Genomic DNA, 24,348 nt, shown 5'->3' with positions numbered 1-24,348 from the left:
AGCGGGTTACCGGCGATCCCAGATGAAAACCAAACAGATGCCCTCCTGTGAAAACACGTACAATAGGCCTTGTCAAACGTCACATGAACAAACTGAAAAACAGGTCTCATTGCATCCGCTTTTCGGAGAAACCGTTAATGGTAGTACGAACTGACGGCGATATCCATCGATCGATCAACTAACCTAGCTAGTTCTTTATATTGTTGGTGTTGGACTTTTTTATTGAGCGTTTGTTTCGGAACCTGGTGCGGTTTCTCCTTTATTTTGGTTAGTTTAGGCATATGTAAACACGGCAATCGCGCCAAAAAAATCGTTCCCATGATAGCCCAAAGTGCCCGAACGAGGCGGTTCGGTTGAGGTCAAAAAAGCAACATGATCCAATGGACCAACGAACCAAGCAGTATCATAATTGCCAGCAGCCATATCACCCTGTAGCCCAAGACTGGTTGCCCACTGATGCTAAGCAGGGCTGAGTCTGGTTAGTACCTGGATGGGAGACCTTCTGAGAAAGCCAGGTTGCTGCTGCAGAGGTGTTAGTGAGGCCAGCAGGGGGCGCTCACCCTGTGGTCTGTGTGGGTCCTAATGGGGATACTATACTGTCAAAGAGCACCGTCCTTCGGATGAGACGTTAAACCGAGGTCCTGACTCTCTGTGGTCATTAAAAATCCCAGGATGTCTTTCGAAAGAGTAGGGGTGTAACCCCGGCATCCTGGCCAAATTTGCCCAGTGGCCTCTGTCCATCATGGCCATATATACCAATTGGCTTCATCACTGTCTCCTCTCCACCAGTAAGCTGGTGTGTGGTGAGCGTTCTGGCGCACTATGGCAGCCGTGACGCCAGTGACGGTAGGTTTAGGCACGGGGTTGGGGAAGGATATTTGTATATACAGTAACGTAACGTTAAGTCAACGGCATTCATAAACACGCTGAAAAGCGATTATGCGTGTTGATAGCACGCCAAAAATGGAAATACGAATTGGAGTATCATACATACGCCATTACATGAGATCAGTCTGATTTATCACATTAGTTATCGCAGTTGAAAGCCAAACCAAATGGTAGGAAAGAGGCTAGCAATAGCAAGCTAGCTTTGAAAGCATGAGATCCCACCCTCCCTTCAGAGCGTCTCCTAAGCCAAGCCTCCTTTAAAACACATGAACGCACAAGTGAAGCACAGTCAGAGCAGATAAGCGTCATAAGAATAATAATGAGCTGTAGTTGTACCAAAGATTATAGAATAACACAAGATGCGTCACTCATATTGTTTTGAATGGGGAAAAGTGCAATGCTCAATATGGCGGAATAAGTCCCGCCTTCTAAATAAGAGCCAATCACTGATTGGTAAAGTCATCGCATCACTTAGAAGCTCCGGTTCCCATAGAAACAGTCAGACGCGCTTCCACTGTGCATTAGCTTAATCCAGCCTGAAGAATTACATTTTCTATCATGATTCGAACGTTTAGAAAAAAACTGATAAGACAGTTGTAGTCAGATTTCATTGGTGATTTCGAATCTGAAATTTAATCGTAAGCTTGGTGAACAGTTTTAAAGAAATTGATGTTTCCCCATTCAAAGAGCTGCACTTGCATGCCCGAGAGGCGTTTCAAAGATGGCCGCCGAGTGAAATAACTGCTGCAGATTAATTTAGGCTAAATCTGAGTCCGAGGACGTGAATAGCTTTGGGTAGAACGCCACGGGTTGCCATCTCTAAATTACGGTTCCGACATGGTGTGACCGCAGCATAAGCTCAAGGTTTTGGTTCAGGACGAACTGTAAAAGGCAGCTTTTGTCTGTTTGTGGCGCTCTGTGACTAGCCTTACAGAACGCGGTAATGACGTGGTGACAGGCAGGAAGGACATCCAATTAATGTAATGATTGGACAAACATTTTTCGGTCCTGAGACTTCCACAGAAGATATATGTACATATTTGAATATTTAGACCACTTCTATAATTGATTGCTATCAGGATGTGACGAGAGTTTCAACCAGTATAACACAATGTGTTAGTGAAATAAATTGCCTACTCTACCTTTAAAATGTTGTTTAATTGCTCTTCTCCATGCATTGCAAGATTGCAGTCATAACGAAGCCTTGATTCCCGCTCTTACTGCATTAGAAGTGTTTGTGTGTAGCAGCAGCTACAAATAAAGCCACAATAATACAGTGAACTTGTTTATCCATCTTGACGCAGAGGAACGTAAACAGGTGAAATCTGACCAATAAGAGGACAGCTTTACTCACTTGTATAAACACATTTCTGGAACACTTTCAAGTGTTGCTGTGTGAAAACGATCCGAACCAAGAAGAAAATGCCACATTGTAACAAATTAAATCCCAGTTTTGGGAACAAAGCAATCGATTTACAGGTCTAAAAACGCCCTTAATATTCAACTGTTAGTAAGAAGAATAAAAAAAAAAAACTTTTAGATATCAATCTGCCTACTGTATGTGATGGACATATGTTATGCTCATCGTTGCTCATTCATATGAAGGTATCGGGAGTAAAGTCTATTTTTAACTAAGCACATACAAAAGACCTGAACCGAAAGCAATGCAACTGTTAAATAAATGATTTTTTTCTATTAAAATACATGAATAACCCTTCGTAAATTTGTAGCAATGTAGTTTTAAAGCATTTGATGGCTTTTATTTATAAATAGCTAAAAGATGAAAAAAAGGATTTTAGGGTAAACTCAACAATAAGGTGTAATTTGTTAATATTAATGGGCTATATGCACGCATAAGTTCCGCATTTGACGTAAGGATGCTCGTCCATTTCCGGTTGTGTAGATTAAAGCGGAGGAAAACCGGAGAAAACGGGATTATGGCAGAGTCTTCAATATTTACTGTCCTCCCGTCTTTGAAACGAAACGTACATACGTTTAGATGTAATTTTATATATAGTTATGTTTATTTAATATAATTTTAAAAAGAAGCATAAACACAACGAGGGGTGTCTGTTTTATCTGTTTTTGTGACTAACGTTTCATTAGTATAACCATGGAGTATAAAATTCAATATAAATTCTCGGTATTGCATTGGACTCTATGATCGGCGGAAGTTATCGAGCATCCCTAATGCTTCACCGGAAATAACGCCGTGCATAGAGCCCATTAACACTGAACAATGCATTTTAATATTTGTAAATGTTCATGTTGATTTCATTCATTGGGAGTTGACAGTAAAAAACTGAGGCACATTAAGTTTATTAATAAGTAACTAGTAATATTTTGTAAGTAATATTTTGATAAAAGATTGCAAAAATGTCTTATAATGAAATGTGAAATGTGCACATAAAAATACTACTATACTATCAATAAATAATAATATTAGTATATTATTATTAATATTAATAGTATTATTATTATTAATAAATAATACAATTTTGAGAATTTTTAAGATCTTTAAAGTTGTTTTTGATAAATGATTCTGCAGTGAGAATTTCATTTTGTAATACGTCAAATTAGTTATGCATGCATTACAATTTTTTTTTTTTTTAAACTTGAAAAATGTTTAATGTCACACTTAATACACTGCTGAAAACACAAAATAAAAATACATTAATAAGCACACCATTGCTCAGGTCCTAGATATTGCTCCATATCTGTGGCTTTACACCTTTAGTAAGTTTTTTTTTTCACCAGTAGTAGTCATGGAAACTGAGCAAAGGGCAGGACTAAGAAATCTGAATGTGAGAATGCAGTGGCGCGCGCACACGCACACACACACACACACACACACACACACACAGACAGAGAACCACAGCCACAATTCCCACCCAGGCAAACAGGAACTGGGTGTTGTATCCTGAATCTTAAGATTGTGTGAATTTGTGCACACATTACAAGTGTGTCATAATGAACTACATGCTTGAATAAAACCACATATTCAATTATATAAACACTTTCAAAAATCAACACACAATCTGATTTTCATAGTATTTTGCGGGTGAATCAGGGTCATCTGGGGCATGAAGCTCTGATGTGGAACTTTACAAGCAGTCGACAAGTTTTTCAGTGACTTATGTTGAAACTTCTATGTATAAATGCTATATAAATAAGAGCAAATGACATGCAAACTGATATGACGAATTGTTCAAATCTACTGACAAAACCATTGGCGGATTCTGGAACTGAAACAGCTGTTTCATTTGTGATTCATTGGATAAGGATTTTAAAATAACTTTGAATATGACTGATTCGCCAATTTGAAATGAACCAATTTGAAAAAAGTGTATACTCAATTATTCAGAAAATGTCCATGACTGTAAAGCCTTTATTAATAGTGTCAAAATTATGTAATATAACAGTCCATGAAGAAACACCCCCCCCCCCCCAAAAAAAAAAATAAAAATAAATAAATACATAAAATAATCTGTCATCAATTATTCACCCTATTGTCGTTCCAGAACCTTCTGAACACAAATGAAGATATTTTTAATGAAATCTAAGAGATTTGAAAGTCTATGCAACCATCACTTTCAAGCCCCAGAAAGGTATAAAAATAAGTAATCCATGTGACTTTATGAAAATTGAAGCTTATTTGCGCATCAAAACATAATTTACAAAATATTAATCTCCAACACACATTCACGCATCTGCTCTTGCATCAAAACAACATGCGTGCGTTGTGGTGCCCTTGTGAATGCACGTTTGGTAATTGTTTTGCTAATAAATTGATAATTTAAGTTTTGCTGCTAAAACAAAAAGCATTTACATCAATTCATAAAGTTATGATGGATTACTTTAACGACGTCTTTACCGTTGTCAAGCCTTGGAAAGCTGGCAGTTGCATAGACTGTCAATGGGAGGGCAGAATGCTCTCAGATTTCATCAAAAAGATCGTTATTTTTGTTCCGAAGATGAACGAAAGTCTTACTGGTTTCGAATGATGTGAAGGTGAGTAATTAATGACGGATTTTTTGTCTGAACAAACCCCTATATAACTCAATTTATAACACACATACACAACATCCCAAACCCACCAAGCACAACACAGCATAACTTGAACACGACATGCGCCATACTGTTGCAAGTCACATTATGAATCAGCACTACGGGTGGTGTTTGTGACATCTTGTGTTGAACTTTTCTGAATACAAAAACAAAAAGTTCTCAGAATCACTGCTCAATACACATGAAAGTTGGCCGACTTGCTCACAGACCAGGCTGCTATTGAACATACTAGAAAACGACTGCATTGACAGCGTGAGCCTCATAGTTTCTCTTCTGCGTCGAAGTTGCTTGTCAGTGTTTACAATGAAACGAGTTGCTACAGACAACAAATCAACGACCTGTTGCATGCAAATGACTCGAAAAGTATCCGATCCCACTTCACACACATGTTGCTTGTGCTCGCGCTTTAAAAATGCACCTAATGTGGACTGCGTCTCGTGCACTCGCGCCGCGCGCGTGGGGACACTTCCACGCACTTTTCGCTTACCGCCACAGTGTGTGATTCCGCTACACCCGCGCGCACCGCCCGGAGGTGTTTCGTACAGTGTGTTTGAGTGTTCCGCAGTCGCTGTCACGGTTCCCGGAGGTTTCGAGTGAGTGAGTGAGCGGGGGCTCGACCGAGATTACGTGGCAGAGCTAGAGCTAGAGCTGGAGCCTCGCGAAGGAGGAGGAGGAGCACACGCGCGCGCTCTCCGTCTGCGGGGGCACGAGACGGGAAAGAGGAGGAAAAAAAAAAAAAAAAAACATCTGTAGTGACAGTGACTCCTCGCTGCCGACAGGGGGAAACGCGGAGACGATCAGCAGATCATAAATAAAGGAGTCCCGACCCTATGGTCCAGACATTAGAAAAATATAACACATACATTGTATATTTAATATGAGGGAAATACAGATGAGGGACGTGACACAAAAAAAAAATCTTTAACTTTTAGGTGGCCCACCGGATGAAGAAGGGTTGGCTCTCCACAGAACATAAAATATTCATTTTATTTTATTTTTCATGTTCGCATTTATGAGGAAAAAACAATGTTGCGGACGTGATAGTTCCTTGAAAGCGCCACTAAAAGACTTCCACTGAGATCTCAAACAGAAAGCACTAAGCCTTTATTTAAAGTTAATTTCGTTTTGAATTAATTGTTTCTTAATTTTAATGTTTCATCCACAAATTACCTAGATTAATAAATAATAAGTAAATATAGCAGACGATAGTCAAAACACAGAGGCGCCGGCGCCTGAACTGCAGCTCGTCTCATGAATGAACCGAAACTCAGCATACTTGCCTCACAGTGACAGCCGTGATATATATATATATATATATATACACACACAAACGTGTATAAATAACACTTTTATTACAGTTTTGTCTTTTCAGATTCAAGCGGCTTTATTGGCATTACAAAAAGTGATATAGCAATAAAAACTATTATATAAATATAATACCTAAATATACACACATACAAAACCGGTTGCCCCTTTCTAACAGCAAGACTTCATTTACACTTGTAGTTATTCTTGCACTTTCTGGGGTTTCACTCTGCAGGTGTAGGAGTTTGACCTTGTATTATTGTGATGGAATAACAATGTTACGGGCTGCATGGAAATGACATGTTTAACATGAGTCATTTGTGAGCAATTAGGTCATTTGTGGCTCTGTTTTTTTATTTTATGAGCAGCAGGACTATCTATTTTTCTGTTAGTCACAACTCTCTGTCTTTATATATCCACACATAAGGTATATTTGCTAGTGCACTTTTATGTTCAAGTTATGACAAAATAATTACTATACATTTTAATGAATTTGATATTGATATTTCCCAGTATTTTCAAACACAGCTACTGGATATATTTTATTGAAAGCAGATCACGTACTGAAGCCTTTCTCCATGATCTATGAGTTGTTGATGCACTTCTCCATGAGCCCTGGAGGCTGTTATCACCTGGTTAGTGAGCGTACGTGTCTTGTGTGTTTGTAACTGCCGGCGATGCTTCCCAGCTCCTTCTTCATCTGCCAGCGCTGTAATGCTGAGGCCCAGGGCTCCAGTTTAGGGTCATAAAAGCAAACGTGGGTCTAATAACAAAGTACAACCTTCAGGTCAGGAATAAAACACAGACATTTGAGATAAAATAATCACCCACAGGAGGGCCAGAGACGAGGTCAGGACCAAATTGTGAGATATAAATGTTTGTACACACACACACACACAGACATATATATCTATAAATAATTATAAAGAGATATATTTAAATATATGTTATATATTAATTAAATGTAGATTTAATTTACACTCCTGTTTAAAAGTTTGCAGTCAGTCATTTTTGTTTTTTATCTGATCAAAAATACAGTAAAAAACTGTAATATTGTAAAAAATATTTATAATTTAAGGTAACCATGTTAATATACTTTAAAATGTAATTTATTCCTGTGATCAAAGCTGTATTTTCAGCATCATTACCCAAGTCTTCCGTGTCACATGATCCTTCAGGAATCATTCTAATATGATGATTTGAAACATTTCTGATTATTATTATTATCAATGTTGAAAACAGTTTTTGCTGCTTAATATTTTTGTGGAAAGTGTGATGCATTTTTTCAGGATTTTTGGTAAATAGAATATTAAAAAAAACGGCAAATTAAATTAAAATATTATTATTATTAACAACATAAATGTCTTTACTGTCGCGAATGCTAAAAGAATAATCCATGCATACAAATGTAGCAAAATCTATCAGCAAAATAATAATTTAATAATTTTTTTTGGACTTGGACACATGGATCACTAGGTCCCATATACATTGATTTTCAACAAATATAATATAAAATAGTTTAATTTATTTTACACGCGTCTCATAATTTTGCTACCTGAGCGGGAGTGGACAGTGTGCCGCCTTTCCCCGTCCTCCATAAGCTTTCCCTGTGTTTCTGTGGCTCATCCTCACAGTTAAAACTCTCCGAACTCACGCGGAGTGCTCTGTGGTCCTCAACCATATTCTCTGTGATCTGAGGAACAGAGAAGTGGGATAGAAACAGAGCAATCAAACCAAAGGCAAAAGAAATGTCCATCCTCTGGAGAGCTCGCATGATTTCAACACTGGCTGTGATCAGAGGAGGAAGCGGCAATCTAAATTACGACATGGTTTTAAGCATCAATTTCAGGACTTTGAAAAAAAGGAATAGATGAGCCTTACTGGAGACACCACAGTATTCAGATTCAGTTGGTTTACTTGTCAAATTATATGTGCCTATTATTACTGCTGATGTAATGGATGAAAATATGGGTCGATTACCTGCTGTGACTCCAGACGAACTTCCCGGAGTCTCAGTTCTGCCTCATCCCTCTCGTCCCTGAACCGTTTCGAACTCTCTTCCAGGTGCTGTACACAAACACATTAACAGCACCATTCAGCACAAAACAAACCCCTGATCACTTATTTACATACTGGCATTTCTCCAGCACTTTGTTGGTCTTGCAGTATTGATGCCCTGAAGGGAGTAACAGACAGGAAGAAGAAGGGAACAGTAGCTTTGCTGAGACTGCACAGAGGAAGCAAAAACTGAGACATGGAGAGAGAATCAAAAGGCAAACAGAAAATGATAAAAAAAAATGAAAGAAGAAAAGAGTATTTATGGCTCCGGATCCTCCAAGTGAACACGTGAAGTAATATCACGTGGACCACGATGACTAAGAGACAATACAACATGCTTAAAGGCCCTGGTATAATTAAAGTCTACCTGAAGTCATATCTAAACGTTATTTCCTGTGATTTTTAAAGTTTGAATGTAACTCTAGACCCTTGCCTCATTTAGTAACGCGATTCTATGAATTTGCAAATTAGCCCCGCCTCAGCTCAGAGCTTCACTCCTTGACTCGTTGACCATCATACATTGACCTGATTGGTTAGAAGGTAGTTTGTTGACATCAGAAACACAAGCGATTTTTGAGTCTGTCTTTGGTTCATTGAAGTTTTAAGGAGAAAATACTCAGCAATGGTGTTGACTTATGAATTTACACATGGTTTGTCTTAAAGCACATTAAAAATACCACATAGACATATAAACAACATTAAAAGCTTGATTTCACCACAAGCGATATCAAAGAACGAATTGGTGTGACGCAATTCTGAACAAAATCAGGCCCAAACGAAGTTCATTTTGTGTTCGTTTCGGGAGTGAGAAACAGCTTCCCAAAGCAAACTTTCTGGATACGTTTGCTCTGGCTGGTAAACACCTTTGAACTACCATTGGTCAGTGGCGATGATGTAATGATTTCCATTACACGAGAGTAGATGTTAAAACTTCATGCTGATTTGTAATCGGCTTTCGCCAAAATAAGCACAAACTAAGACTTTGCTTTAGAGTAAACTATGCTTCTCCATCCATTTACGCTTGATGTGAATCTCCTTCTGTCTAGCGCTAACGGCTGCAGTGTACTTGGCGCGTCAGCACACACAACGGATGCAACTACAGTGTGGTCTCCCCAGTGGACCAGCACGATAACCGTCTGGATTGAGCCGAGTAGGGGACATCTCAGTGTCTTCAAGTGGGCACCTTCCGCCTCAGTGTTTCGTCGACTAGCCCACGACACCTCAAGAGGGCTCGACAGTGACTCTGGCATCCCAGAGTCACCCCCCTCCGTCCCCTACTCAACTCAGCCCAGCTTACTGACCTCTACATCCCACCTGCTAAAACAAACCCTCATTCACGCAATATACACAGGAACGTAACTATACAAATAAACTAAACAGACTCTTCGTGTTTTTCAAGAATTCTACGAAACCGTAGCATGGCGGCCTGTACACAGCCAGCTAGAATCTTTCCGTCTCAACCACAGCCAGTTGCTGCGCCTCTCTTCTGCCTCAGAAAGTTGTTCTTTACTGTGTGACGCAACTCTTGGCCACTGAATCTAACTTCTCCGAGGAACCGGGTTGTAGAGTGTGCCACAAATCCTTGACCACCCACTTCCACTGGATAAACCTGGACTCTCAATCCTTGCTGTTCTGCTTCAGTGGCCAGATGAGCATACCGCAGATTCTTCCTCTCATATGCCTCATCTACCGCATCCACCCATGGCACCGTTGATCAAGATCAGCCAGCATTTTCTAGTCCCTAGCAGCTTCCAGTTGTCCTTGTCGAGAATTGGTTTTAACACCGTTTCTTGGTGGTTGCTCGCCTGGGTGGAGGAATATTGTCTTCTGTGTGTAGAACAGTTTTGCTAGAACAGGTGGTAACTTATTGGTCATGTAACGCTTGCCTTCCAATGCTAAAGCCAAACATCGCAGTACTTGTTCATGGCGCCAAGTAAACTGACCTTGGCTAAGAGCCACCTTACATCCTGTCAGAATGTGCCTTAATGTGGCAGGTGATGAACACAAAGGACAAAAGGGATCCTCTCCTACCCATAGGTTTAGGTTCTGCGGTGATGGGAGAACATCATATGTTGACCTGATAAGGAAACTGATCCTACTCTCTTCCATTGACCAAAGGTCTTGCCAGCCCATTTTGCATTGTACCACACTCTCCCATCTCATCCACTCTCCCTGCCTGGGAAATGGCCTTTATACACCTCATCCTCTCCTCCTGCTTTTTCCACTTGTCGACTACCAGCCCAAAACCCCCTCTTCCATGCTGTACCTGTCCCACGATATCACCAATTTGAAGGGAAGCCTTTGCCTCTACCACAGATTTCTTTGCTGACCACTTTCTACCAGTTTTTAACACAGGGGCTGCCTCCCTTACACATTTGTCACGTGACTCTACTAAGGTAATTTCCAGTCTGACCTTGGTGCACTTAAACTCTTCGGAGACTGGCAGCTGCAATATTCCTTTACTATAAAAACCCGCTCTGCTGAGGCAGCGTGAAACTCCCAACCATTTCCTGATGTATGAACTTATTAACACTTCCAGGTTATCCACTGTTGTCAAAGAAACCTTGTACACAGTCAGTGGCCACAGAAACCTCGGCAGTAGACCAAACTGAAAGAACTAGAGTTTTAGTTTGCCTGGTAGAGCACAGCTGTTTATGCTCTTCAACCCTTCTACTGTTTGTTGTCAAACTTCTCCCACTCGAACTGTGTCCTTAAGATCCACATCGTACCATCTCCCAAGACTCTTCACTGGCTTTTCAGAAACTGTTGCCAGATAACATTGTAATGTTCTAAGCATCCTGAGAACCCTGGAATGCCCGCTTTTTGAATTGAAGTATCAATGAAGCCATTCTTTAATAGGTAGGTGGACAATCTCTGGTCAATAATGCTGAAGAAAATCTTACCATCAACATTTAATTGTGCAATAACTGACTGATGCTTGAAGCATATTTTTCTTTAGGTATAAAGACTCCACCTGCTCTGCGCCATGCTCTAGGCACAACCTGTTTTTTCCCTTCCACTTTTATCAATTTCCACAGAATTCGCAGAACTCCTGCAGCACTCTTGTACACTCTGTAGGAACTCCATTAGGCCCTGGAGATGATGAAGCCCTTGCCTTTCTCACAGCCTGCTCTACCTCTTTCCACTTAGGTGCACAGACCTCCATTTGGTATTCTGGTGGATTGATAGGTGGGATGTCTGATGGAATTGACATAGGCTCATGCCTTTTTGCATCTATGCATTTCCTCCAAATATCTCTCTAGCTCAACCCTAAATGCTTCTAAAGTGCCATTCTTCTCACTGGTGAATAACTTCTTTAAGAATTTGAATGGGTCTTTATACAAATTAGCCCTCGCACGTTCTTTCTTTTTGTAGCATTTCCGTAGGCGCTCAGCTCTGCTTAATGTTGCCAGCTTATCTTTTATGGCCCTTGTAAGAGACTGAGTCCCTCCTTCTGACTTTGTCTAGACGGCAGCAGAAAATTGAAGGGTTAGTCAGAGAAAGGAGACAGCTGAGGAAGCAATGGAAAAGAGCAGAACATTTCAGGAGTAGCTTGTACTTTTTTCTTCATTTTTTTTTCCACACCAAACCTCTCACTTCCATATGCATAAATGATGTCCCCAAATTTATCCAGGGGACAAATTTTAGGTAGGTGTGCACAGAGGCTCCACCTTCTTTGACATGGAAATCAATTTTTTCTGTTCAGCCCCTCGAGGTCCCCGTTTTCACACCACTGTCGTTTATGCTGTGTTTATTTTGTTATTGAGAGGAAAGTGTTCAGCACATATTTACATATTCATCTAAACGTCGCTCTCAGCAGCGTGAACAGCATCTGGATGTCCGCAAACTTATATCAAACAAAAGTAAAACTACTTTTTACCCCAAACCGAGGAGCGAAAAAGAACGTTGTGAGTAAATCAGGGCGTTGAGATGCAAAAGAGAGTGCCGACCTGACATTGCTCCTGTAGGCTGTGATTGAGAGCTCTTTGGGCCTGTAGCTCCCCCTGCTGTGTGGAGGACAGATACTGCAGCTCAGACTGGAGAGACTCCATCTCAGAGCGCATCTGCAGCAGACACTGAGACTGAAACACACACATGACAAACTGTGACATGACCTCTTTAGTAAAGATGGGTCAGGACATTCACTGGTTAAGTAAGTAAGTGAGGTTATATTTTTTAGCAGCTGTGTTTTAAAGGGGATGCATTTAGAAATTCAACTTTTAAGCAAACTTTTTAAAATATTTAAGCAGTGCTGGTGTAATAAAGTCACTGCCTTAAAAGATAAATCTCTATCAAGATAATTACGGTTAGAGTCATTTGAGTCATATTATTATGCATTATAAATAAATGTTTTTTTTTTCATGACAACTAGGAATACTCATACTAATTATGTATAACAAGATTTTAAAAAAGTATTAGATTCAAAATCACTCTAAATATATTGCAGCAAAATTTATTTTAAATTTTTAATTACATTTTATTATTATATTGTGTTAATATTTATGCTCAGCATAATACACAGTGAAATGCATCATACAAATATAAAGTTAGTCGTACCAATAATTCATAGTGCAACAAAAAAAGTGCATTGTGACATGGAGACGAACATTTAAGGGATGAAAGGCCGTCTACACGACTAATTTTCATCCAAAAACAGAAGGGGAGAAAAAGTATGCATTTTGGCCATTCATTTATACGACAAGGTGGTTTTGGGGGCCTGAAAATGCAAACTTTTGAAACAGTTCGGATGCACACCTGCTCATAACTCCTCTTCTTATATTCATCCTTAGCTTCTTCAAGACTTTCAATTTCTGCTTCCAAATCCTGTTGGGAGAAGCAAGACGATGCCATAAACTGTGTTTAAGCATGTTCTGGGGTGTTGGTATTACAGTGAGAGAGCTTGTATCCAACACAAAGTGTAAACCATGGGTAAAGTGACACACCTTGATTCTCAGAGAGTGGCTGTTTTGCAGAGACTGATTCAACTGAGACACCAGCTTCTCCAGCTCAGACACCTTCTCTTGTAGCTTCTGATTGGCTTGTGAGAGGTCACCTGACTTTGATGATGCATCATTTAGTGCCTTCTTCAGCTATATAGAAAACAGGAGTCAGTCAGAGTCATTCTTATTGGTGAAGTAAGTAGTTAAAAGTGCTATACGTTGAAAACTACATCACAAGACAACTAATCTACATACAAATAAAAAACATATATTTAACATTACCCTCTGTGCCGACTTCCTCCTAGAGTCTTTTTCTCTGTTGAGCCGGTTCTTGAGGGAATCTACACATTCCGTCAATCGACCAATCTCTGTCCTTGCATCTTTAAGCTCCGCCTCCCTGCTGATGCAATCATGTATAAGATGAACTCAAGAAAACACGGAGGAAAAATACAACTGGGTCTGTAACCAAACACAAATAGTGGAAATCACACATCACAACACAAATCCATGCAAAACTTTAGGGATGCAGGACAAATCTATACTATATCAGTTATTGGCCAATATTAGAGATTTTTATTATTTTAATTAGTTGACATTGCCTCTATATCAGTCAGTATTGGACATTTAATTGTGCATACCCTTTTAAACTATTTGTACATATATTATATTGAATTAACATTGATATTATATTGAATTTTACATATTTATATTGAATGAACAGCCATTTGAAGTTCATCTTTAAAACTAATAATTTAACGTCATTAAGTGTATCTTAAAATAATTATTTTACTGTACTAATGTTGTGCTGCATAATTTAAGAAAGAAATTGAAGTCTTGAATGTTTTTTTGTTTTTTTTTGATAAAACAATGTATAACTTTATGATTGGCCATTACATGGAACTAATTATCTACTTATCAGTATCAGCCAGAATTATTTATATCATTGCATCTCTAAGTACAGTATAACAATCTCATCAATGTGAACAATCTCATCAAAACAAATTCATCAAAAATGAACAAGGAAGTCTATGCAACAAGACATTCCCCAGAAAGTAATACATTTTAAAGCACTTTATTAATTTTTCCATATACAAAAACGTGTTATTTGAGATGTAAAGTTCAAAAACTGAAACCTTATGTGATGCTGCAAAGTGCAAGATGGCTGCCATTATTGGCCAGCGCAACATAAAATATTATCCCTTTCCTGCAATCAGATGTGTGTCATCTTATGGTGTCTCACACACAAACCTCTCTCTCCTGAGTGTGTGTAGTTCCTGTGCTTTTTCTCTAAGCTCTGCCTGCAGTGTCTGTGTGTTCTGCTGCAGACGAGCGTGAGACGACAGGACGTTCTCCAGAGTCTGCGCTATTTCATTCTGTTACACACACACACGGTCATAAAAATGTGATCTTTTGTCAATGCAATATATTGCTTTCAATTCTCGTTGCTTTGAGAGACTCACCGTGTCTCTGTGCTGTTGCAGTAGTGCACCGAGCTGCTCTTTCAGTGTCTGATTTTCTATCTGCATCTGAGAACGAGAGTGTGTTATTCAGCAGTCCACTTGTAATTTTAGCCATAATTGTTTTATATCACCATTTTGCAGTTTTCAAAGGCTCCATCCTTCAATGACAGCCTCTACAAAGCCATTCATTTCATTGTGACAGATGCATAAAACAATCAGCACTGAAACGTCCTGCTTTTATTACTTTATTGTGACTCAAGAATATGAACACAGAATAGAGATATACAAATCACATAATTACACGTAAATCCTACATTGTTGTATACGTTTTATATTGATGGTATCGTCTAACTGCGTTTTGTCTTATGTTTGCGCTTTAAAAAAAAACTAGCGGACAGTACCATATGGTTACCTGTTAATCAGTATTTGATGATTTTTAAATGAGGCAGGTTTGCTGCTTAGATAATATTATAAATATTAGTCTTTTTGGATGAGGATAAAGTATAGTATATGAGCCTTTAATTAATTGAGCAGTCTTAGAGAGTTTTTGAGATGTTCTTCATCTCAGAAATAGCGCGAGTGCTTGGACTACGTCACAAATAGAACTGGGCTTTGTCGTATTGCGCCGCACTGTATCCAGTGTAGACAGCATCACTGATTATAATGGGGTTTATCTGCTTTTTCGACAGTGGTTTGTTAGGCAGACGAGTGTTTGTGTTTACCTGTGTGTAACTGTACTGCAGCTTAGTGTTAGCCTGACAGTGTTCATTACAGTCTGCTTTCAATGCCTTCAGTTCAGCGGCCATCTGTTGCACTCGTGCCTGTACAAACACACACATACACACACTCTCTCTATTAGAAGTTTGGTGTGTGTTTCTGCTATAGACCATTTCACAAGATGTAAACAACACTGGTCCAGAAGCACTTCCTGTTTCAGTTTTTTAACACTACACAAAAGCTGGGATAAAATACAACCAACAGAACATTTAAAACTGAATCAAAAAGTTAAACAAAGATCTTTAAGATGTTTTCTTTACATGTGAAATAAAGAAAACAGTTACAAACTGAAACAGGAAGTGCTTCTGGACCAGTGTTGTTTACATCTTGTGAAATGGTCTATATAATGTGTGTGTTCATCATTTGATTGTTTGAGCATCATTGTGTCACACTGTGCCAAATATGTGCAATAAATCCGTGTGTCTCACAGACCTGCAACTTGCCCTTCTCGTAGGCCAGTTTGTTCTTGCTGTCTGTCAAGTCCCACAACATCTGTTCTACCCGACGGTGATTTACCTGGGAGAGAAACAGTGTTACAAGCATATTTTTTTTTTGACGTTCGTCTGTCTCTGTGATCTTTTGATCTCAAACCTGCTGATGCTGCATGACTGCCAGGCTCTCCATCAGCTCCTGGTTCTCCTCCTTCTGTTTCTGCAGTGCTGAGTTCCTCGTGGTCAGCTCCGCCTGTCCATCACAGGGGAGAAGAGGATGTTTATGGTAATAGCTGGTGCAATATTACCCTGATTGGTCGGTGAAATGAGCTCTATTTTATATCCAGCAAACAAAGAGTAAAACAAAGAAAGACTGGAAGTGACCTCACATTTGGTCAGCAGTACCTTGATCTCCGACAGCTGTGTTTCTAGAATGTTCTTCTCTTTTTTCAGGGAAAAGATTGCAGAGTTCATCTGAGATTTGGAATTTAAGAGTTCATTAATTGGTTGTGCTACAGTTTTTTCAAAGGTTAAGGGCTGTTGTTAACATAATGTGGAACAAAATCATAACAGAAATAATGCACATCCACATTGGTTTATTGCAGATTTGAATAATTAAAAGTATTAATAACAATAATTATTATTATTTGTATATACTGTGTGCAAATTACATTATGTATTATAATTATTATGGTTAACTATTAAACATTGATGATCAAATTAATAATAAGGATACATTACTAATGTGTGTGTATATATATATATATATATATATATATATATATATATATATATATATATATATATATATATATATATATTTGTATATATATTATATATTTGATCAAGTATAATTAATAAAAGTATTATTATTAATTTATTAATATTATTGTTTTTTGTTGTTATAGTTATTAATAATATATAATTAATAATACCAATACTCTTTTATTTAATACAATTAATAACAATATTACTAAAATTAATACAATATTAATAACAATATATTAGTACTACTACCACCACCATCAATAATAGTATTAATAGTAATAATAATAGGGCCATCAAACGATTAATTGCGATTAATCACATCCAAAATAAAAGTTTGTGTTTCCATAATATATGTGGGTGCACTGTGTATAATTATATATATATATATATAAATACAAACACATGCATGTATATTTAAGAAAAAAAATATTATTTATATATAAAATATTTATATTTATATATAATATAAATTATACATAAATCTATATACAGTATATACATGAAAATAGTTCTTAAATATATACAAGCATGTGTGTGTATCTATATATATAAAATATTATGTAAACACAAACTTTTATTTTAGATGCGATTAATCGCGATTAATCGTTTGACAGCCCTAAATAATATTAAATAATAGTAACAATAATTATAATTAATACAATATAAATAGCAATATAATATACTACTACTACTAATACAACCGCCACCAATAATAATATAAATAATACTGATAATTGTGATATTTATGACAATAATAATAAAAAATAATAATAACAATCATAATTATTGTTGTTTTTATAGCTTCAAATGTGCATCATCCAACTATAATTTAGTGCCAGCACCATCAGTTTAATTAATACCCATTTAAACATCGGTGCTTGTGTCCTTTCCCTTTAGCTTGAGAAATGACACCAACAAAAAATAACAACCATTCGACTCACTTGACTCTTCATGCGATCCCTCTCTTCTCTCAGGGTCTCTCCCTCTCTCCCAGCACAGCTGAGCTCCCCCCGAAGCCTCTGAATGGTGCGTTCCAACATCTGCTGATGACTGACAGCTGTCACCTGGGAAACAGTGGAACTCTGCTGCAGCTCGGAGTGATCCGTCTTCAGTGCCTCGCTTGCAGACAAAATACAAGAGCTTATTTACAGCTTACAGTCGTATTTTGTTCATGGTTTTCATGTTGCCATCTGCCTAATCTGACTAAATCGAAGATGAATTTCAGCCAAAACATGGTATACAGCTTTTTGACGTCAACAACAAAATATAGAGGAATTGTTCGTCTTTTCCCTGCAGTGGGTCGATATCCACCAGTTTGAATGTGTGTGTAACTCACAGTTCTTTCTGCAGGATGAGTTTCTCTGATATCGCGCCCTGTAGTTCAGCCTGGATGTTCCTCCTGGCTGTTTCTAAAAGCAAATCCTGCTCCTTAAGGTGTTTAGACACACGATCTCGCTCCACCTGAACAAACAGTGTGTGTGTGTGTGTGTGTGTGAGAGAGAGAAATATAATCACCATTACTGCCATATTGACCCTTCTTAATGAGTATAAACTGAACTAATGTTATTCTACTGGTTAAATATAACTTATTTTGCACTTATTAATGCACTAATTCAGTTATTCGCACTTCACAGCTAAGATGAAAACCAACCGGCAATAGAATGTCCAATTATTTTTGATGGCAGTGACAGTAAAACTGGAACTGAACTGAAATACCTTGACGTTGTTCTGATGCTCTGTCTGTAGTCGAGTGTTTTCCAGTGTTAATGAGTGAAGTGCAGTGCTCAGCTCTGAACACTGAACCTCTAACTTATCATTCAACACCTGAGAGAAAGAAAGAGGATGACTTTTAACCTTTATCCATAACATGCACAAACATTTTTTACACCAGAACAGGAAAGTTCATCAATAAAAACAATGTTGTTGGCTAAACAAAGCTGAATAAAAGTATATAAACCTACTTTTCAGTCGGTTTTCCACACACATTATTCATATAACTTCAGAAGATTATAGAATATAGCTAATAAATCATACACACACTAATATATGGTACTTTTTATGTTTGTTTTTTTTTTTGTTTTTTTTGAGCCGGACTGTTACAGTCACCATCCTCTCATCCTTCACAGATGATCAAGTCATATGGTTTTGCAGCAAATAATAGGACTTTTATTTTAGGTGAGTTATTCCTTTCATATTGCTACTATAACATAGTATCACTATTCAGTGTTGGGTGTAACGCATTACAAGTAACGGGATATATGTAATCAGATTACTTTTTTCAAGTAACTAGTAAAGTAACTAATTAATTTGAAAGTTTTCCCATGTATTGACTGACAGCTCTCCTGTCCTCATGTTGAGAGAAATCGTGAGTAAGTTCAGAGGCGTTGTAAAATAATTAAATGTGATTAATTGTAAAATAATTAACTTTATTTATGTATTTAATCTCACTTTTTGAACCATTGTCTTTGCTGCAGACATTCAATCCAACTGAGCCATACAAATTAGCAAAAATGACTTTAATTTTTGTTTCTATTGCTGAAGTATGAGAGTTGAACTCTCTTTCCTGTTCTTCTGTGATCCAGAACAGCAGCAGCTGAGAGTTTTTTTGAGTTGCGCCCTCTACTGTACAGGAGTCAGTTTACATTTCCTTCAGGATTTTTTATTTCACTTTTGATGTGAAAGTTCCATTACATTTGCCAAAAAATATAAAATATAACTTTTGGGGTTTTTTTGTTATAAGAAAAACAAGCAACAACAGCTAAAGTGAGAAAAAGTAATGCAAAAGTAAAATAACGTATTACTTTCCTAAAAAAGTAATGCAATAAGTTACTGTTAGTGAGTAACGCAATATTGTAATGCATCACATTTAAAAGTAACTTTCCCCAACAATGTCACTTTAATAATTGAAACGTTCTATGTACATTTTTTGCAACACAAAGAGTAAACAAACAAACAAACAAATAAAATGTAAGAATGTAAACAGAATGTAAGCTGTTTCACATAAAAGTTAATTCAGTTTTTTGTCCCCAATAAAGTGTGTAACTTCATTATTCAAACAAAACAGTGAAAAAGATCAGCAATTTTTCAATTAAAAATGCTAATATTGTAGCTCAGTATTTTCCCATATATTAATGTCATAATATATAGTATATAAATAATTTAAACGTTGTATGTACATTTTTTAACACAGAATGGTCTAACTACAGAATGGTCTAGAATGGACAAAAGAAATAATCTATTTAGTTTCAATTGTTCATCTTTTGTTTCCGTCAACAAAAATTAAAAAGCTCAGCAAACCACAGAAAATAGGGTTTTTTACCCTTTATTAATATTCTAATACATAATACAATATGTTAAATATATTCAGATTATGGGAGGAGGGGGCGGACAAAACTTTTTCTAATTTCAACTAGGAACATCACCATAGCTCTAATCCATATTTGTACAATGACAGTATGTTGGCTTTGTGGCGCTAACATAATTATGTAATGCTAAACAGATTGTGTGTTTGTTTGTGTGTGTATGTGTACCTGCACTTGATCCGCAGCTGCTCTGAGGTCTTGTCCATCTCTGAAGAGTCTGCTGTTGTCCTGCTGCTGCTTCTGCAGAGCCGTCTTCACGCTCTAAACACACACAGACATCATGAGACGCGTCATTACTGCTATGCTATCAGTGTCTCACACACACACACACACATGCTCGTACCTTGATCTCTTTGCTCAGCTGTGAAATCAGAGTCTCTTTCACTCCTGAAAGGAAACAAAACATTAAAGTTTCACGTTACAGTAGCATGAACCAAGATTAAATGTCCCATAATTCAGTGTTTCTGACTGGAATGGTCTCGCAGCTGCTGACACTCTCTCTCCAGGTACATGATTTGCTCCTCCCTCTTCTTTAGCTCCGCCCTGTTTGCCTGTCCGTCAGTACGTAAGATGTGGCAATCTCCTTGAAGAACCTCCACCTGACAAGACACCAGCAAATGGTGAATAGAAAGATTAAATTGGGCGTTTTATGACTATAGAACGCATCCAGGGTGTTGTGGGTGGTTGCTAAGGTGTTGCTATAGTAGCTCTGGGCATTGCTTGGTGGTGTAATGAGGTATTCAACAGTAGTCAACATTTGAAGTGGATCAAAAAAAAGTTATTTAAAGCTATCCTAAGACAAGAACAGGTATTGTTCAAAATTCATGTATAACTTTGATGAAAGGTTTTGATCCACTTCAAATGTTGACTACTGTAGTTTCTCCAAGTATATTTATCAATCAGACAAGTCTTTTTTTTAAAAATAAGCGGCCGCTAATACAACCTTAAAGCAGGGTAGGTAAGTTTGAGAATCTAGCATAAAACTGCTGGATTTTGAAAGTATCCAACAGAGAAACTCCCACCCCCTCCCTTCTGGGCTCCTTCCAAAGCCACGCCCCCCAGAACACATGAACGTGTGTAGCCATGGTAGCGAGCGAGAGTGACAGTCGCCCAGCCAATCATTGCATTCGTTTTGATTTTTATCGATTTTTATACTGTCCTTTTCAGAGTACTTACATTTTAGACATGTAATGGCACATTTTAGATATGTAATGGTATATAAAGACAGTTTAAACAAATTTGGGGAAAAGTGTTTTAGAAACAAACTGCCTACCCTGCCTTAATTAATGAATAAGCCCATAGCTATTTTACTTTAGTGGAGTTGGTATTCTCCAGCGCCTCTCTGAGTCTGAGCACCTCCCGCTGCGCCTCCTGCCTCTCCTCACAGGCCCGCGTCAGCTCGTCCTGTACATGCAGAAGGTCCCGGTGTGAAGAGCGCTGCTCCTCCTCGTGCTGCTCCTGCAGCTCGGACAATAGAGCTACACACAGAGGGGAGATTACAAACTCGTCTCCTGCAGGGCCAACGGAATAATGCAGACAAAACAAGTGCAAAAATCACACACACACACACACACACACACTCACTCACTCTTACCGGATTGCTGCCTCACACAAATTCAGGTTTTAAATGATCTCATAGACTATTGCTGGATGGTTACACAGTTAAAGGACTCACTGAGTGATGATGCAAATAATAATGAATGTGTTAAGCAAGAGTGCAATGTTGAGAAATCACTCTGTAAAAGTGAAATGATTTCTATAAATCCAGTGATCAAATGCTATAGGTCTTGGTTTTCAATGATAGTCACATGACTAGTGGCTGGTTAGATTTTTGGAATCTAATTACATAAACCAGGTTACATGTAATCAGTTACCAGCATTGTGTGTGTGTGTGTGTGTGTGTGTGTAGCCGGGCACCCCAAAAAGTTGCTGTTTGAGAGAGAGTGTCAAAGTTCTGAATGGCCAGTAGTTAAACAATTCAGTAGCCAAATAGGCTGGTGTGTGAAAAAGTTGATATCGAAACCTATTCATATGGTAAATCCAACCATTATTATCTTGTCATCCTAGAATTTGGCCATGATGCGTTTTCCTACATGGTTGTTTAAGAAATGAAAGCTACAAACAACAGTTAGAGTAAGAAGAACTGTTGCCAAACATATAACATCATAATCAATGCAATAATGATCCAATCATAGACTCTTAAGCATTTGCCCATTTAAATCCAGACAGTAGCTTTTTTTGGTCATCAGTGTGTGTGTGTGTGTGTATAAACGTGCTGACCTGTATGAGATGGATTGAGCTCTCTGTTCATCTCCAGACGAAAGATGGTGAGTTTCAGGGTGTGCAAAACACTTTCTAATCTGCACATGCGTGCGACGAGCGTTTCACTCTGCCTCCATACCAAACCCTCTGCGGTGGCACTCAGGGCCCCGTGGATGTTCACAGGACTGACCGGACGTGGCTTAGAGTTGGAAGAGTTCATGAGCAGCTGATCTGCAGACGCTCCCAAAGAGCCTAGACTCCTCCTCAACTCCTCCGTCTGCTCCTCTGCTTTCTGAAGACGCCTCTGTAACATGGAGAGAGACTCAGGGATCGTGGCCCCCACAGACAGGGGACTGCTCACCGGCCTGGACATTACTGGATAGATGGATAGATGGATAGATGGATAGATAGATAGATAGATAGATGGATAGATAGATAGATAGATAGATAGATAGATAGATAGATAGATAGATAGATAGATAGATAGATAGATAGATAGATAGATAGATAGATAGATAGATAGATAGATAGATAGATAGATAGATAGATAGATAGATAGATAGATAGATGTAGGCAAGAGAGATAGACAGACAGACAGACATATAGAATTGTTTAATGTCACCATGTAAATTTCCATGATATAATTTAATGTAAATGTCCTTAATTAGCTAACAAGAACTTCTCAAAAAATATAATGACATTTATGGGATTTAAATCAGTGCAAACGCACAAACATGCACCGCCGTTAAGTGACATCGGCAAATCTTATCAAGAAAATATCTACTAGCTACTTAAATTAAATAATTTGTCAACTGTTCGTTTATATTAACTTAATGCGGAGTATTTCATTTATTTTCATTTGTTTGTATCTGTTATTGTTGCTTACCTTTAGAGAGCCCGGCACTTCCGGCTTTGATGGTTGCCGTGGAGACCGCTCCCTCTCGAGCTCAGTTCTAAACTCGCGCCATAGTGAGAAAACACAGAAAACTAGAGTGGTAAACCAAAGACATTAAATCTCTATATGATAAACAAGCAGCTGATTAGGTGGTGGCCCGGAAGTTCTCAATAATTTGCATAACAACTGATTTGACCAATTATAGTTCAATTTCTACTCTTCAATGGGTGTTTTCAAGTTTATTAGCTTTATACAGTCATTATACAGGTGTAAATTATGGCTCGTACTACACACTGTCACGTGGTTTCTTTACAATTACAGTTAGGACACGGGCGTTTTGTTCAATGATTTTGAGAGACTGCTACTTCAGAATTTTAAAATGTACCCCAGAAGCCAAACCTTTATTTATTAGACTGAAAATTTAATCATTTTAAGCAGACAAAAAGACTGATATTGTTCTCGAGCCGTCACGCGCCCCCTCGAGGAAGTACCTTTATGAACAGAAACTGCTAGCTAGTAGTGTCGCCCAATAATTTCGTGTCTGTGAACTTCTCTTGTTGGTAGGTTTCAAGCATAGGTTTCAAAAGACGCTTCGACCCTCGTTTTGAACAACTGTCAGAAGATAAAATTGTCCATTTTATTTTATTTGTGTATTTTAGCTTCTTAAATTGTTAGAAAACAAACAAACAAACAAGAACATTTTATTTGTAGTCATTTATTTTGAGCTTGAGTGCTCTGAGGTTGTTTTATTGTTGGAAAAATTAAATAAAACAAACAAATCTGAAAACCAAGTCTTCAGAATCTGTTCATATATTGACATTTCATGTTGAAGTTGACTCATGCCATTATATTAGAGGGCAGGAAGGCATTTAATGTAATATAAAATTGTACCAATATATAGGCTATTGCTGAACCAATATATATTTCTGTTTTACAAAATGGTATGAATCTCATGCTGTAAAGTCATGACTTGGTAATATTTTTTTTTCCATCCCAAAAAAATCTATTTATTATTATAATAAGAAAATGAAACTTATTTCTAAGACCATTATTTATTTATGTTAAGTACAGATGTATTGCTTACATCATATTATTTGAATGTACTGAATTAAATTTTCCGACTAAATTTTAAAA

The 24,348-nt window shown here is 37.8% G+C and overlaps 1 protein-coding gene and 1 long non-coding RNA gene across 4 annotated transcripts; both read right to left on the bottom strand.

Moving 5' to 3' along the window:
* On the bottom strand, positions 1-5,748 carry LOC120470623 (uncharacterized). The gene is made up of 2 exons (XR_005620562.2): positions 5,444-5,748; positions 1-45 (listed from the first exon to the last, which is right to left on the bottom strand). It is a non-coding gene; the product is annotated as an uncharacterized LOC120470623 (long non-coding RNA).
* Positions 5,749-6,291: 543 nt separating this feature from the next.
* ccdc150 (coiled-coil domain containing 150) lies at positions 6,292-23,763 on the bottom strand. Of its 3 annotated transcripts, none has more exons than XM_039660118.2 (22): positions 23,206-23,763; positions 22,338-22,694; positions 21,369-21,535; positions 20,527-20,656; positions 20,401-20,444; positions 20,226-20,318; positions 18,412-18,519; positions 18,032-18,156; positions 17,637-17,814; positions 16,333-16,401; positions 16,088-16,180; positions 15,929-16,012; positions 15,442-15,540; positions 14,720-14,785; positions 14,508-14,632; positions 13,542-13,659; positions 13,263-13,409; positions 13,075-13,143; positions 12,270-12,401; positions 8,242-8,328; positions 7,817-7,954; positions 6,292-7,024 (listed from the first exon to the last, which is right to left on the bottom strand). In XM_039660118.2, the coding sequence occupies exons 2-22, from the start codon at positions 22,690-22,692 to the stop codon at positions 6,890-6,892; spliced, it is 2,562 nt and encodes an 853-aa protein (XP_039516052.2). In that variant the 5' UTR covers positions 22,693-22,694; positions 23,206-23,763; the 3' UTR covers positions 6,292-6,889. The 3 variants fall into 3 exon arrangements, with proteins under 3 accessions (XP_039516052.2, XP_039516053.2, XP_088977124.1); XM_039660119.2 differs by having other exon boundaries at positions 13,542-13,656; XM_089120998.1 differs by lacking the exon at positions 16,333-16,401.
* Between the last annotated feature and the right edge of the window lie 585 nt (positions 23,764-24,348).

The sequence above is a fragment of the Pimephales promelas genome, chromosome 16 (genome assembly GCF_988280905.1).
Source record: "Pimephales promelas chromosome 16, fPimPro1.hap1.1, whole genome shotgun sequence".
NCBI lineage: Eukaryota > Metazoa > Chordata > Actinopteri > Cypriniformes > Leuciscidae > Pimephales > Pimephales promelas.
The sequence above is the reverse complement of the archived record's forward strand: the minus strand, read 5'-3'. Positions and strand labels throughout refer to the sequence as shown.